The sequence below is a fragment of the Andrena cerasifolii genome, chromosome 7, assembly GCF_050908995.1.
Source record: "Andrena cerasifolii isolate SP2316 chromosome 7, iyAndCera1_principal, whole genome shotgun sequence".
Classification (NCBI taxonomy): Eukaryota; Metazoa; Arthropoda; class Insecta; order Hymenoptera; family Andrenidae; genus Andrena; species Andrena cerasifolii.
In genome coordinates, this window is record NC_135124.1 from 16,157,223 (window position 1) to 16,169,985 (window position 12,763).

At 46.5% G+C, this 12,763-nt stretch overlaps 1 protein-coding gene across 7 annotated transcripts in view; it reads left to right on the forward strand.

Annotated features, from left to right (window-relative positions):
* How (protein held out wings) overlaps positions 1-12,763 on the forward strand; it is a 31,795-nt gene continuing 19,032 nt past the window's right edge. For 6 of the 7 annotated variants that reach the window (XM_076816315.1, XM_076816317.1, XM_076816318.1 and 3 more), the window contains exons 1-2: positions 1-26; positions 1,145-1,290. In XM_076816315.1, coding sequence (XP_076672430.1) covers positions 16-26; positions 1,145-1,290 — 157 coding nt within the window. In that variant the 5' untranslated portion in view covers positions 1-15. Of the gene's footprint in view, positions 27-113; positions 244-1,144; positions 1,291-12,763 lie in introns of those variants that run through there. The other variant, XM_076816314.1, reaches the window with a different exon arrangement.

The window sequence follows — 12,763 nt, forward strand, 5'->3', positions numbered from 1 at the left end:
AATTATCCAACTTGTATGCGACGATGGTATGGCGCGTACCTCAGTATTCGCGCGTATGCAGAGGCCGTATATGGTAGTGGGCGGTAGAAGCGCGCCGATAGAAACACGCAAGAACCGATGCGCGTGGCGCGCATGCTCGGCACCCCGCGCCTGCGCATGCGCCCCGTGTCGCAAGAGTTTACGGGTAGCTCGACGCGGCACATGCACGGCTGGTGCAGTAGAGCCGAGAATCCCGTAGCGCGTGTTTGTTTTTAATTTCGCGATCTTGCAATCTTTAACTTTTTAACCTTAACAGAATCCGACTCTCGCGAGAGGCTGTGTACTCTCTTACTCCTCCTCTCCCCCCTCTCTCTCTTCTCTCTCTCTCTCTCTCTGTCTGTCTCAGTTGTCTAATTCTTCTGCCTTTCCCTCTCTCTTTCCCTATCTGTTCTTCTTTTTCCTCCCTCCTCACTCTTTCTCCTCCCTCCCCCTTCTTTCCTCCTCCTTTTTTCCCCTCCCTCCTTAATCTCCGCTGTTTCGGTCGTTCCTACCCGCTTCTCACTCTCCCTCGCTCTGTCTTTCTCCCCCCTCCCCTTCTCCTTATCCTTCTCTTCCTCCTCCTTCTCCTTACACATAGTATACTGACTCCGCTATTTCTAAAAACGTAACGCAATCGTGGCGACGTATGCGAGGAGCGCGCCAGAGAGAAACCACGAGTGAGGAGGCGCGACGTACGAACACATCGGGAGAGTTACATTAAAAGCCACGGGGGAGAAAGAATTGATTGTGCGAAGAGAAAATACCACACGAGAAAAGCAAAGTGATACCGACGTATTCGTACCGCAGTGTGAGCATCGTCAAAACACGGGAAGATCCTGCGTTTCCGATCGTTGTGCAATATTCGAACGTGAAAAGAAGAGCCGCTACGTTGTTTTTGGGAATATCTCAGTCGCAACGTCGCCCCGTCGTCGTCGTCAGCATCGTCGTCTGTCTCTTGCTCGTTCACACGTCTAACGTTTTCTTATTACTTTTTTTTTTTCTTCTGTGTCTCTCTCGTCTCGTCTCCCTCTCTTTGCGATACGTTTTCTTCCGCTAACTTCTCCTCTTACGATCTGTCTCTCTTCTCGTTGGTACATCTTTTACAATTTTCGCGTGACCGCCATAGGAGTAATCAAGTAATTGCGATGTGTGATAATACTAACACGACGACGCAGAGTATAGCGGACTACCTGTCACAGTTACTAAAAGACAGAAAGCAGTTAGCTGCTTTCCCTAATGTCTTCATACACGTAGAGCGCCTACTAGACGAAGGTAAGCAACCACCATTAATCCACTAATATCTTCTCTAACTAGACGACAAGTCGTAATATTAGCAATTACATATTCCACGCTGACCGCGACACGCCTTAGTTTGATCTCTGCATGATTAACCCGCCGCCTCTGTGTTCCGTGGCGATATATTCCATCGCGTCCGAGGCTCGAGCTCTCCCGACCAAACACGTTCCACATGCCTCGCGAAACTTTCGCCATAGTTCCCTACGGAAACCTCTGTGTGCATACGCCGCGATTTCGCGTGTACACCGCCAGTAAAACGCGCGCCCGCGCGCGCACAAACGAGCGAGAAGGAAGAAAAGTATGCGTATGGTGCTCTGCCTTGCAGCGCGAGAGGGCCCGGTTCTCTCTGTCTCTCATTCTCTCTCTCTCTGTCTCTCTCTCTCCCTCGTTTGCCTTTCGTACAGTTTGCCATAATCGGTAACGGACTTGCTTGCAAACATCGTATATCTCGAACCAGAATGTGGTGTCACGTGTTGCGCGTCCCGGTCTCTCTCTGCTCGTCGTGTGCTCTACCCTCGGGCCTGTGCCGTTCACTTTATTTTTCCAATTTGTCCACGTCGCAGCGAGGAGTGATGGAAATTAACGGTTGCTCAACGTAAGTCGACACCAAGAATTTAAATACAACACTATACAGCAATTTCTCGTGCGGGACTCGCGGCTACCGTTCCTACGATCGTTCGACCGATCGATTCGGACTAATCTTTGACACGTTACTCGGTCTCGCGGGCTTGTTCTCCTCGGTCCGATACGACTCCCAGAATCGTGGAATTAATACCAAAGAGGAAACGAGATATGATACGAAAGGGGGGAGGGGGGAAGTTGCCAGTGAAACCGAAGTGAACCAAGTGTTTTCGGAACAGTGACCGAGAAAAAGGAAAAGTCTGTGATGTACCCGGTGTCGCGAACTCGTGTTTATCTCTTTCTTTACTGGTTTATTCACTCCGTTGCGCGATTGTCTGTTCTCTTTGCTATAACCTCTTTGAAACATTGGTCGTAGCGAAGTTGTGAAACAGTCAAATTCAAAGGACAGGCATTTTGTGTATGTATGGACCAATATCACTTATTTATCTGCACTTTATCGCGTTGTGCATTATTCCATCCATTCGACTCGAGCACGTGTGCATTGATTTTCCCGATCACTTGAAAGCATCCATAATTATAATTAATACACGTAGTGCTATTGTTTTTTTTATGTACATTGAATATATTACAATCAGTCACTCAGAGGATCGCGTAAAGAAATATGTAAATACATAAGAATCTAAACAAAAGTCATCGCCGTGAAATATTTTCTTCGCAATGATCGAACGTGCCCGCATATACATATCGAAAGCCATTTAATCGCATAGAACTTGGCCAGAGTTCGAAGTAGTTTCATTGCATCTGCGTCATCTGGACGTTTCGAATTTTTAACATAAATAAGTGTAGATATATAAAGTGTTCCTATATATATCAATTTTGTAATGTCGTAATTGTTATACAGCAAGCGCGCCCATAAATGAATTAAGCATGCCAGGCTAGTACACAAAAAATTGTGAAGCGATTTTTCCATTATGAGTCACTACCAAGATTATACTTAGCGTAAGCATTTGGGGCTTGGAGGGGTAAACATCGTAGGAAGCGTATCGTAAAACGCAGCCGCGTTGAGTTTTGCTGGATTTCCGTCAGTTTTAGATTATAATTTCCTCCCGAGAATACCCAGCGATTTACAATTCTGTACGCGATCCTCGTTCGAATATACGTACGATCAGTTTCGTGCTGTAATTAACGCGAGATTCGATAGTAGCGTCTATGATTAATATTCGCTGAGAACGATTACTTTACCTTCCAGCATTATAATTTCAAAGAAACCGGTGAAAGTGTAATTCTTGTTTTGTAATTCTCTCGTTTCATTTGTTCGTAAAATAAAGTTGCATACAGTGTACGTACGCTCGAATTCGTCTATAGTGTTTCACAGGAAATGTGTCAAATGACGTTTACGAGGAGAACCGGTTTTACGAAAGCTCTCGGGCCTCTCGCATTCCTGCGGACATAGTCCTGTTGATGGAAAGAATTTCATCCTCTTTTTTTGTCCCCCCGTCGACTCGACGCGATACATTTCATCGTTCCACTTACAAAATTCAATTTCAGCTTTTAATTAACTCCGCCTTAAGGTGGAATTGCAAAACGCGAGTTTCTCGAGAGAACAGTAAACGTATTATTTAAATTCTCTTTATTCTCGTCTCGTTTCGTAATTTTCGTACGCGGTGGGGCTTTTAAAAATCTTTTTCCGTCGTTAAAATTGAGGAATGCCACTTCAGGAGTCCGTAGACATCTGTAACTCCTTAAGCTCGCTGGCAGGCAGGCATATGGTTTCCGCGCGCAGTGCCCGTGCATGGCGCCTGGAGACCAAAGCACAGATCGCCTATCTACGTATATAGCCTTCTCCCGCCGCGCGACCGTTCCCTCTAGCAGAGATCGAAGCGCATCGAAAAACTACGGAACACGGTCGAAGGAAGCTGACAGAAAATATATCGCGGTGCGGGAGGGCGTGAAATAGGGAAACGGGGATCGTGGACGGGCGACGCTATTGACACGGATCTGGAACATGTGCACAATGTTGCTCGGCCGTGGTGCACTGTTCACACGATGGCCGAAACGTTACGGTATCGCAATCGTGCCCGAGAGATCTATTTCGAACACGACGTAGCAAGTTTTCTCGGTGACCTAGTGGCGTGAATAGAACTCGTTGTCAAGCGCGTCCTTTCGAAACTGTCTAGCGAAAACTTGGACAGACGCGAGGTCTAGTTTTCTTCTGCTACTAGGTCGTTGCGCTTAATCATTTCAAATGGGGAAGCGAGCACGAAACGCGACGCGTGTCTCCGGGAGATTATTATAACGTTGATTGATGTCGCGTCACCTCGCGGCGTGACGATTTCTGCTCCCAACACTGAAACTCTCGATCTTCATAACCTATATTACTCATTTCTATCTGTAGCGTAAGAACAACAAATATATTCTGTGTATTTGAACTTTATTGTATCCTCGGTTTGCTAGAAGAAGGGTGAGCACAGTTAAGAGGAGCGATGCTTTCGGTAAAACGCTGTGAAACATCTCGCGGTAGAAAATTATTAATTGCCACGAGTGCCCTCTAGTGGCGAGTATGTACAGTTCAGAAGTGACGCTCCTTCGGATAAAAATAGCTCGCTTTTAGAGTTAATTCCTGCGGATATCTCGAAATTAACGATTTCCTACATTAGATAGTTTTAAAGTTTAGTAATCGATAGGAGAGGTTAGAGGTTCGATATTGTATCTTGTGAAATTGATCAACTTTCACGTAGGTTTTCCTACATGCAGAACCTACTCTCTTGTTCATTAGTAACCGGGGAGTGGTAATTGACGAGAAAGAGTTTCTTCTCTTCGGATATAATCGAGATATTTTTTTTTTTAGATAATCTTTCAGTATATTCCGCTGACTGTACACACCGAGCACGCGCTGAAAAAGTCAGAGTGCCCTAAATATAGCCTCCATTGCGAATACTCGGGGGACAGTATTTAAGTAGTTCGATACACGATGTTGTGTGTTTGTTTTCGTGTCTACTCATGGTCGCCTCGAAATCTGTCAGTGCGTAATCTCGCGTGTCGCGCGTGTTCTAGAAACAGCCAGATCGTACCGCTTTTCGCATGCTCGTTCGTGTATCGGTCACTGGTAACCGTTCCTCGACGGTGTAATTTCTTTCTCGCACTTGACCTGGCCTGCTTACGGCTTTTCTCAAGATTAAGCCGCGCCGACCATTGATCCGCCATGATGGTACACAACGTAAACACACGACAGTCCGCTTTCACCTATCGAACACCGTATCGAAGGCGACTTGTATCCTTCTCAGCATTCTAACCAAACGTCCCTAAATCTTTGCAACAGAATTCCTCTCCCTCTTTCTCATTCGCGTGTTCGAAATAATATTCGAGATGCAAACTTAAATCCATGGAAACAGTAGAGACACTATTATGCGTTAACCTTGACTCTTACATGCCCGATGTATATTTTCCAAATCAGAAAGCGCTATTCGACTCCAAACGTGTCTCGAGCACGCGTACGCAGCAATTAAAAATATTCTTGGATCCCGTGAATTATATCTATATACAGTATCCCACCCGGAACACGACGACCGTCGTTTCTCGAGGGGAAACGGATCGTCGAAGACGAAACGTGACTTCCTCGACAACGGAGGGTCACGGTGTTCATACTTTCTTCGTTTCCCTGTGGTATCCCCGATATATATGTACTCGTCCCCCTTCGTTCGCTGTTGTTGTTAAAACGCGAAAAGCCAATCGTAGAGATACATACTGCCCTTCCCCCCGTCTCTTCCTCCCCGCCGATACGTTGTTTCTTTCGCCGTCGTTGAAGCGAGCAACGCGGCCCGGCAGCAATAGCGACAGCAGTGGCGACAAAGGCGGTAGCGGCCGCATTCCTCTTCTCTCCTCTTTGTTCCTCTTCGCTTCTTTTCCTTTTACTCCGCCGAGGAGGTTACAGATACCTGTTAGCAACGGCCGGACCGGGGGCATGCCGCCGTGCATGTATGCGGTTTACGTAGGCGCTCGCTAAAGCAGAAAAGCGGGTATTACCTATTTCAGCGGCGCCGTGAGCGCAGCGATCGAGCCTTCGGCCACTCTTCCTAGCCAGATACCGCAGGATTTGCTGAAACACTCGAGACACTTACGTGAAAATAGTAATTCGGGATTAGGCGCGTCGTATCAGATTTCGATAACTACTTCATAATGGGAAGCTCCCCAAGTGCTACCACGCGTTTAGTGTAAACGGCAGGCGAGATTGTAATCGCTCGATAAAGGGGCCGTCGCGATAACCGGGCGATAACGAACGTTATTGTAAATTGTAAATTAATGCGAGGAGTCTTCGGAGTTTATGAAAGGAAGCGATTAGGACTGGTTGGAATGATGTTGCCGTGTTTGTAGCTTCTTGTACAGTTACACGTAGGTCCCTTGCACTTCTTTGCTCGCGGACTTGCTTTTCAATACTGTTTTGCCAAAAGCTGCTTTTATTTATAACGCGCAGCCGGAGTCTTGGAAGTTTTCACGAGGAGTCAGCTTCTTTCCCGAAATTGAGGTCTTGCGTCGGCTCGAATTCTGTGAAGCTGAGAAGAGCACTCCCACACAAATGTTCCTCATTTAATGCTCAATCTGGCGGAACGAATTCCTCGCGGACGATTCCCCTGGCCGCCGTAATTGACTCGAGCCCGTAATTCAATTAAAACCTGGAACTTCGAGGGGATATCGCGTAATGATATTATTTTATTTGGTAATATCAAGGGCGTTCCAAGGTCGTCGATGTTCCTTTAAGTGGAACGCTTTTTTTTAACGCAGTCGTTTTGATTTCGAGCTTTTGTTGAGAGAATAGAAACAAATGGATCCGCCTGGCTATTCCTTCTCTCTCTGTTAAAAGTAACTCGAATAACCTTGCTATGACCTTGACACTTTCACCTATAAATAAGCGATAGCATCTCGAGATATCTTCCTCGGTAGTTCTTTAAGGCCCATATCTCTACATTTTTCAGTTTAGCATGGTGTCCAAGATAAATTTTCTTCTAGATAGTAAGAGATTAAATGTTTCGAGCAGTAAATTCATTCATGAAGACATACTCGAGGGAACAAACGGGAACTGTAGAAGTATGAATAAATTAAACTGAAAGTTCTTATCGCTATACAAAATATGAGGAATATTAATTCGTCAAATTTCTTTTTTGGTGCTCGGTGCACAGTGCGCTTCCTTTTCGCGTCTCTTTCCCCCACGCCCGAGAAAGTGCACGTTGCTTTCTGGATTCTTTTTCTACGTAATCCTTCACAGTAGCCATTGCACTAGCAATGACGTTTCTCTGTCTCTAAATAAGGAAATGTCTTACGCGCCCCCACTTTCGCGGTCCTCGGCGCGGCCGTTTTCGTCTATGTCGCGCGGGGCACTATGTATACACACGCGTACGCATATACAGGGTGTCCCGTAAGCTTTCCATATATAGATTCCTCGGCGACTGTCAATGTTCACGTTCACACATGGATGTGGGTCGTCCACATCTTAACCCAGCCGTAATGGAATAAGTTGGATACCATTTATATTCACCTCCCACTAACCAATCTATTCCGCGATTCTCCATAATTACACATTGCCCTCTTACCATTTTGTTACTCGCCTGCAATATGAAATTAACACTGAATAGAAATCGAAGAACATTACAGCCCATGGAAACCATCATCTCGCTCGCATTCTAAATCGCAAGCACGCTTATAAGCGCTACATTTTAGTTTAAAATTTCCGCCGAATCATTTAGCCCCGGAGTACAATCGGCTTCGGAGCCGCGTTGGCCAATTTTAGAAACGCGCGGAGGTGTAAGGAGTATCGCCGCACATTTCCTTTTACGTTGGAATGTGCGTGTGCGTGGTGTTTCGCGATCGGCTGCACCAGGGGCCTTGGATAAAAGCCACTGTGCTTCGTAAACGAAACGACGGGCGTCGGATCGGTTTTCAGAGGGCGCGCCACGCACCTTGGAAATTCGTGGAAACGGCCGAGAAATTGGAAGTCTCGGGTAAGGGGAAAGTGTCGTGGAACCCTTAACGGTGGCCCTTGGGAGGCTCGGTAGGGGCCGATGACCGGATTGACCTGCAGTTCGCTTCATGCCGCCGCGGCATCCACCAACGGGCTCGTGCCACTTCGGCTTCGTTCCATTCTCGTCGTTCTACGTCTTCCTCTCTCTTTTGCCTGCTGCCTCCTGCGCGCCCGCTCCTTCGCTTCTTCGCTCGCTCGCTCGCTCGCGCCGAGCTTACTCTTTAAAACCCTCGTATTCCTTTATTCGTGAGCGCATCTCTGGTTGCGTTCTTTCCTCTTCTTTTTTTTCCACCGCCGAGAGAGGAGGGAGAGAAGAGTCCCCCGTACATTTCGACTGGCACGGCTCTCGTCTCTTAATTTTCCCTCTTCGTTCTGACTCCGATTCCTCCGCTCGTCCCTCCACCCTTGTCCCACTCCCACGATTTTCGTCCTCCTTCGTTCTCAGGCATTTTTTATACCCTCCTTCTCTCCACCTCTCTCTCTCTCTCTCTCTCTCTCCCTGTATCGTTCCGCCCCCCTCTCCCCGTTGGATTCAAGCCTCCCGCTCCGAGCTTCGAAAAGTAGGTAGGGTGAAAGGAATTCTCTGCCGTCTCCGTTTCCAACCCGGCACTCTTCGCTCTTCTCTTCATCATTCTTTCTGCTTGCCTTGAGTTGGGCGTGCACTCGCACGCACGCGCGCGCGCGCGCGCGCACACACGCGAGCCTGGGTCATTATACCAAACCGTATATTCCCGTACTGTACTCGCCTTTAGTCGGTCAGCTCTGCCTCGCGTTACAACGAAGCAGGTTCAACATCCACGGCTGTTACTTAAAGGCACTGGCCAGCGATTCTGCTTGGAATATCGCCTGGTATCTCTGCCCCCGGGCGTCTCTAAGGATAGGATAGGACACGGTGGAACGGCTTCGCCAGGCTTGCCCTTGAGCACGCCGATAATTGCAATTAAACCGCTGATGCGCCGCCCGACTTGGAATCGCTGTTTAATGTAGGACATTGAAAATCCGATCTGCTCTCTCGTTCCCCGCGGTAAGAAGGTCGCGGAGCTGGGGGACTATTTTCGATGGCGGGATTTATAACGTAACAGAAGCCAGCCTTTCCACTTTTCTCTCTTCTCTGTTAATATTACAAGTGCTCCAAGGACTTCTTCGTATTCTCTAGCTCAGGGGTTCCCAACCGGTGGGGTCGCGAAATGTTTGCTGGGCAGTCGGTTTTTCGGCATTGTTTTTAATATTATTACGTTAGAATTATACTCTGAAATACCTGTTTTTAATGTGTTTTCTTTGTCTTATTAAAGCTGCAGGTTATTTGAACATTATAAAAGGGTATCGCGACGCAAGAAATATTAGGAAACACTGCCCTGGCTCTTGCGTTTTATTTCCATCCCCCAAAGATATCGCGCGTAACTGAGATATGCACTATTTAGGACATTTTGAATCGGCGTTACTTGTAAAGCAAAACTAGGGGCGAGGCTCGCGGTGCGGGAAGAGTAAAAGAAGCAGACGGAGTATCTGGGAAGGGAAAACGCTTGCGGAAGCGGGGAGGAATTTACATATCCGACGTACAGGGTGGCGAAGGAAACGGGGCTCGGGGCGCGCACGAATGGGGGAGAGTGGAGGAGGGCGACTGTGGTAACAAATAGAACTGTGGAAATAGAAAAGAGGAAAGTTGGTGGGTAATGGGGACAGGAAAATAACGCTGGTCGAGAAGTTAGTAGGGTTGGAAGGGAAGAGTGGGTGTTGAAGATAGAGCGTACGAGATGAACGCTGGATTTAGACCGCGGAACGCGAAGATGCGTGATAAGGGATGAGACGCGGGAGGGGGCGGAGGAGCGGCGGGCATGATGGTGGATTTAGGAAGTGGAAAAGCGGGTTAGGAGTGCGAATGAAAAGGGCCCCTAAAGAAAGGGGGTTTATCGAGGGGACGGGGTTCGGGTGTGTGAATAGAATTGGGGCAGGGAAGCACAGGGGCGAGAAACGGAGAGCGAAGGACCTGCAGTGGGTACAACAGGTGGTACAGAGAAACAAGATCGGTTGGGACGGTCGATCCACGTCAGGTGGATAGGCACGGATGGAAAATTAGAGCGGCGAGGTCTAGACTAGGAAATTAGATGGTAGGGGTGATAAGCTGCCGAATGAATGAGAATAAACGAGTAACTAGGGAATATGAATGGGAAGGGAGGATGGACGCACGTGGTCGGAAGGTAGCCATTTGTGAAAAGGAGGAAGGGATCTAGAACCTAAAAAGAATACTAGGAAAGGGAGCGAAAAGAGAAGGTAGCAGCAGGAGTAGGGAGTGGTTGGTTATATGAGAAATGTGTCTAAAACGATCCCCTTAAGGCGTAATTCGTATAAAAAATACAAATGCACGTTATTTAAATAAAAGTAAAGTAGTTTTTGCAAGTTAGTTTATCTACCATATTATTGACTCAGATCAAATTTAGCTACCTGATCAATTACATTTTTTATTCGCATTTTTGTGAAAGCATACTAAAGGATCTTTTTGTACACCCGCGTGTATAAAATGATCCCTACGAGGGATCCTTAGGAAAATAACACCTAGGATCATTTTATATCTACTGATAATGAATAAGACGAGCATTAGAAAGCATTGATTTATTTAAATAAAAACAGAAATTGAACTGAGTCACAAAATATACGACCATAATAAATTAAAACAATTTTTTAAAAAAATCAAATCTTAGATAATTTTTGGTACATAATCAATGAGTAGAAATACTTAAAAACAACTAACAAATATAAGAGAACGAAATCAGCTTCACAGACTCAAATTTTTTCGTGCATTCCTGGGATCATTTTACCCTATTGGATCATATGACCCCAAACATCCAACTCACATTCAGTGATTGAATAGAACGTTAAATTATTACATTGGGTAACGAAACATACATTAAATTATTGTTGAAGTGTCTTTAAATTCGCGAAAAAACAGCTATCGCACTAATAAGGGAACACTGCGAATCCGGACTCACCGATTGGAACGCAGCTTTCTGGGTATATAGAATGACTCAAAGCAAGAACAACGGTGTCTTTCATTTGGGCCCTATCGCCTCTTAAGAGGGTGGAAACTAACCTCAGAGTCAAATTGGCACTTCCACCTTTTCGCGTATAACTCTCAAAGTACAACAGACAGAAAAGAATGTTTCAAACAAAAGTTTAATGGCGCAATAAGCGCTACAAACTTGCGTTAACAAAATTTTCAAGAGTTTTCTCCGTCAGTTATATATTTTTTCTTTAACTCTTTTCGAAAAGAATATCTTTAACTATATTACGAAATAGCACCACTAACAGCCGCAGAACAACAAGGGATCACTTTACCCTGAGGGATCGTTTTAGACGCATTTCCCCTATAGTTCGGTGAAACTAGACAGTCAAATGGCGGAATAATTCCCAGTAAACTTATTTTTGTACGGGCCTTTTACATGTAAGAACTGTAAGTAACTTTGACCGTCTGTGAAATTTTTAGCGGCGGTCCCATCGATGGGGACTTCTGGCATGTTTAAAAGGACGAAATAAAGTGCCATAAAAATATTTAGCTTCCAGGTGAATTATTCCGCAGACAGATCCTAATTTCACTGGACTCTTAGTAAAAGTGAAAGGATCCTTGAAAAGGCTCAGAAGGGAGGGAAGAAGAAACGGCGGGGGGAGGAGGCAATTCAAAAGGGAGCTCGCGAAATGCTGAAAGCCACCGGGAAAGTAGAGCCAAGTGGCGTGGCGACACCAGATAGCATAAGTTGATGCAAATGCATAGCACAGGCGTAAAAGAGTGGTGCGTAGCGATATGTGGGTAATAGGATCGTACCTAAGGCACGCGAGTTCTAGCGCGAAACCGTTTCTCTTGAGAAGCCTAAAGGCGGTGTAGAGTAAGCCGTTGAAGAATGCCGATAAAGTCCTTGTAGCTCGAAAGTGATCGGGTCGTTGAAAAATCGGTGTACGCGCATTCCCCGTGGCAAAAGCCACGGATAGGTCCCCTCCTGACGTTTTGCAATCGGAGGCTTCGTTCCTCAGATGCGAGCGATTAAGATTTCGGGGGTGCGACTTCCGGCGCGCGCTATTTAAATCCCAGCCGCCGAGCGGGCTGCTGCGCGCGCCTCGGGCCTTCGTTTCGATGTTTCTCACTGGGTTAATTAACTCGATACCGTTCTGTTTCGGTCGACATTGAAACTCTACCTCCCCTGTCCGTCAGGAACAGCGGCCAATTGTGCCCGCGAGTATTTCGCGCCGGTAGCCTCTCAGGATTTTGCAATTGTTTTGCGTAATCCAACCCCGCTGACGTGGGCCGCCTCGTACCCGCCGCGATAAAAACTTATAATTGCTCTATTCCCGCGTGGCTCCCGACGAAACACACCGGTAAATTCCTGTCCCCGATATTTTTAACCCGTTGTACCCGCTCGGGCTCCACCGCGGATGTTAGGAGCCCGCGATTTAATGTTGTATAAAATTTCTCGGGCACCGATTTATAAATATAATCCACCGGCGTGACTCACTGCAGTGGAAATAAGTTATGAATTGCCTAAGAGGCTTGGCCACCGCGATATACCTACGGCCCCTGTGACATTGATTTAAATTGGAATTCGAAACGGTATTAAAAAAATGTATTTTCGTCCGCGAAACTTATATTTGGCGCGATAATGAGCGCCGGGTGTTGGCTTACACCTTTGTAACCGATCCTCTTTACGTTGCTCGATAGTATAATGTAATAAGACTACCGGTGTCGTACATTAAAGTGTAATATATCGCGCGATAGATTTGTAAATACCGTGATCGATATATTCCCATTGTAAACGATTGATCTATTCCGCTCGGATACGTAGCAAGTGTCGATTGGATCTTCAGAAA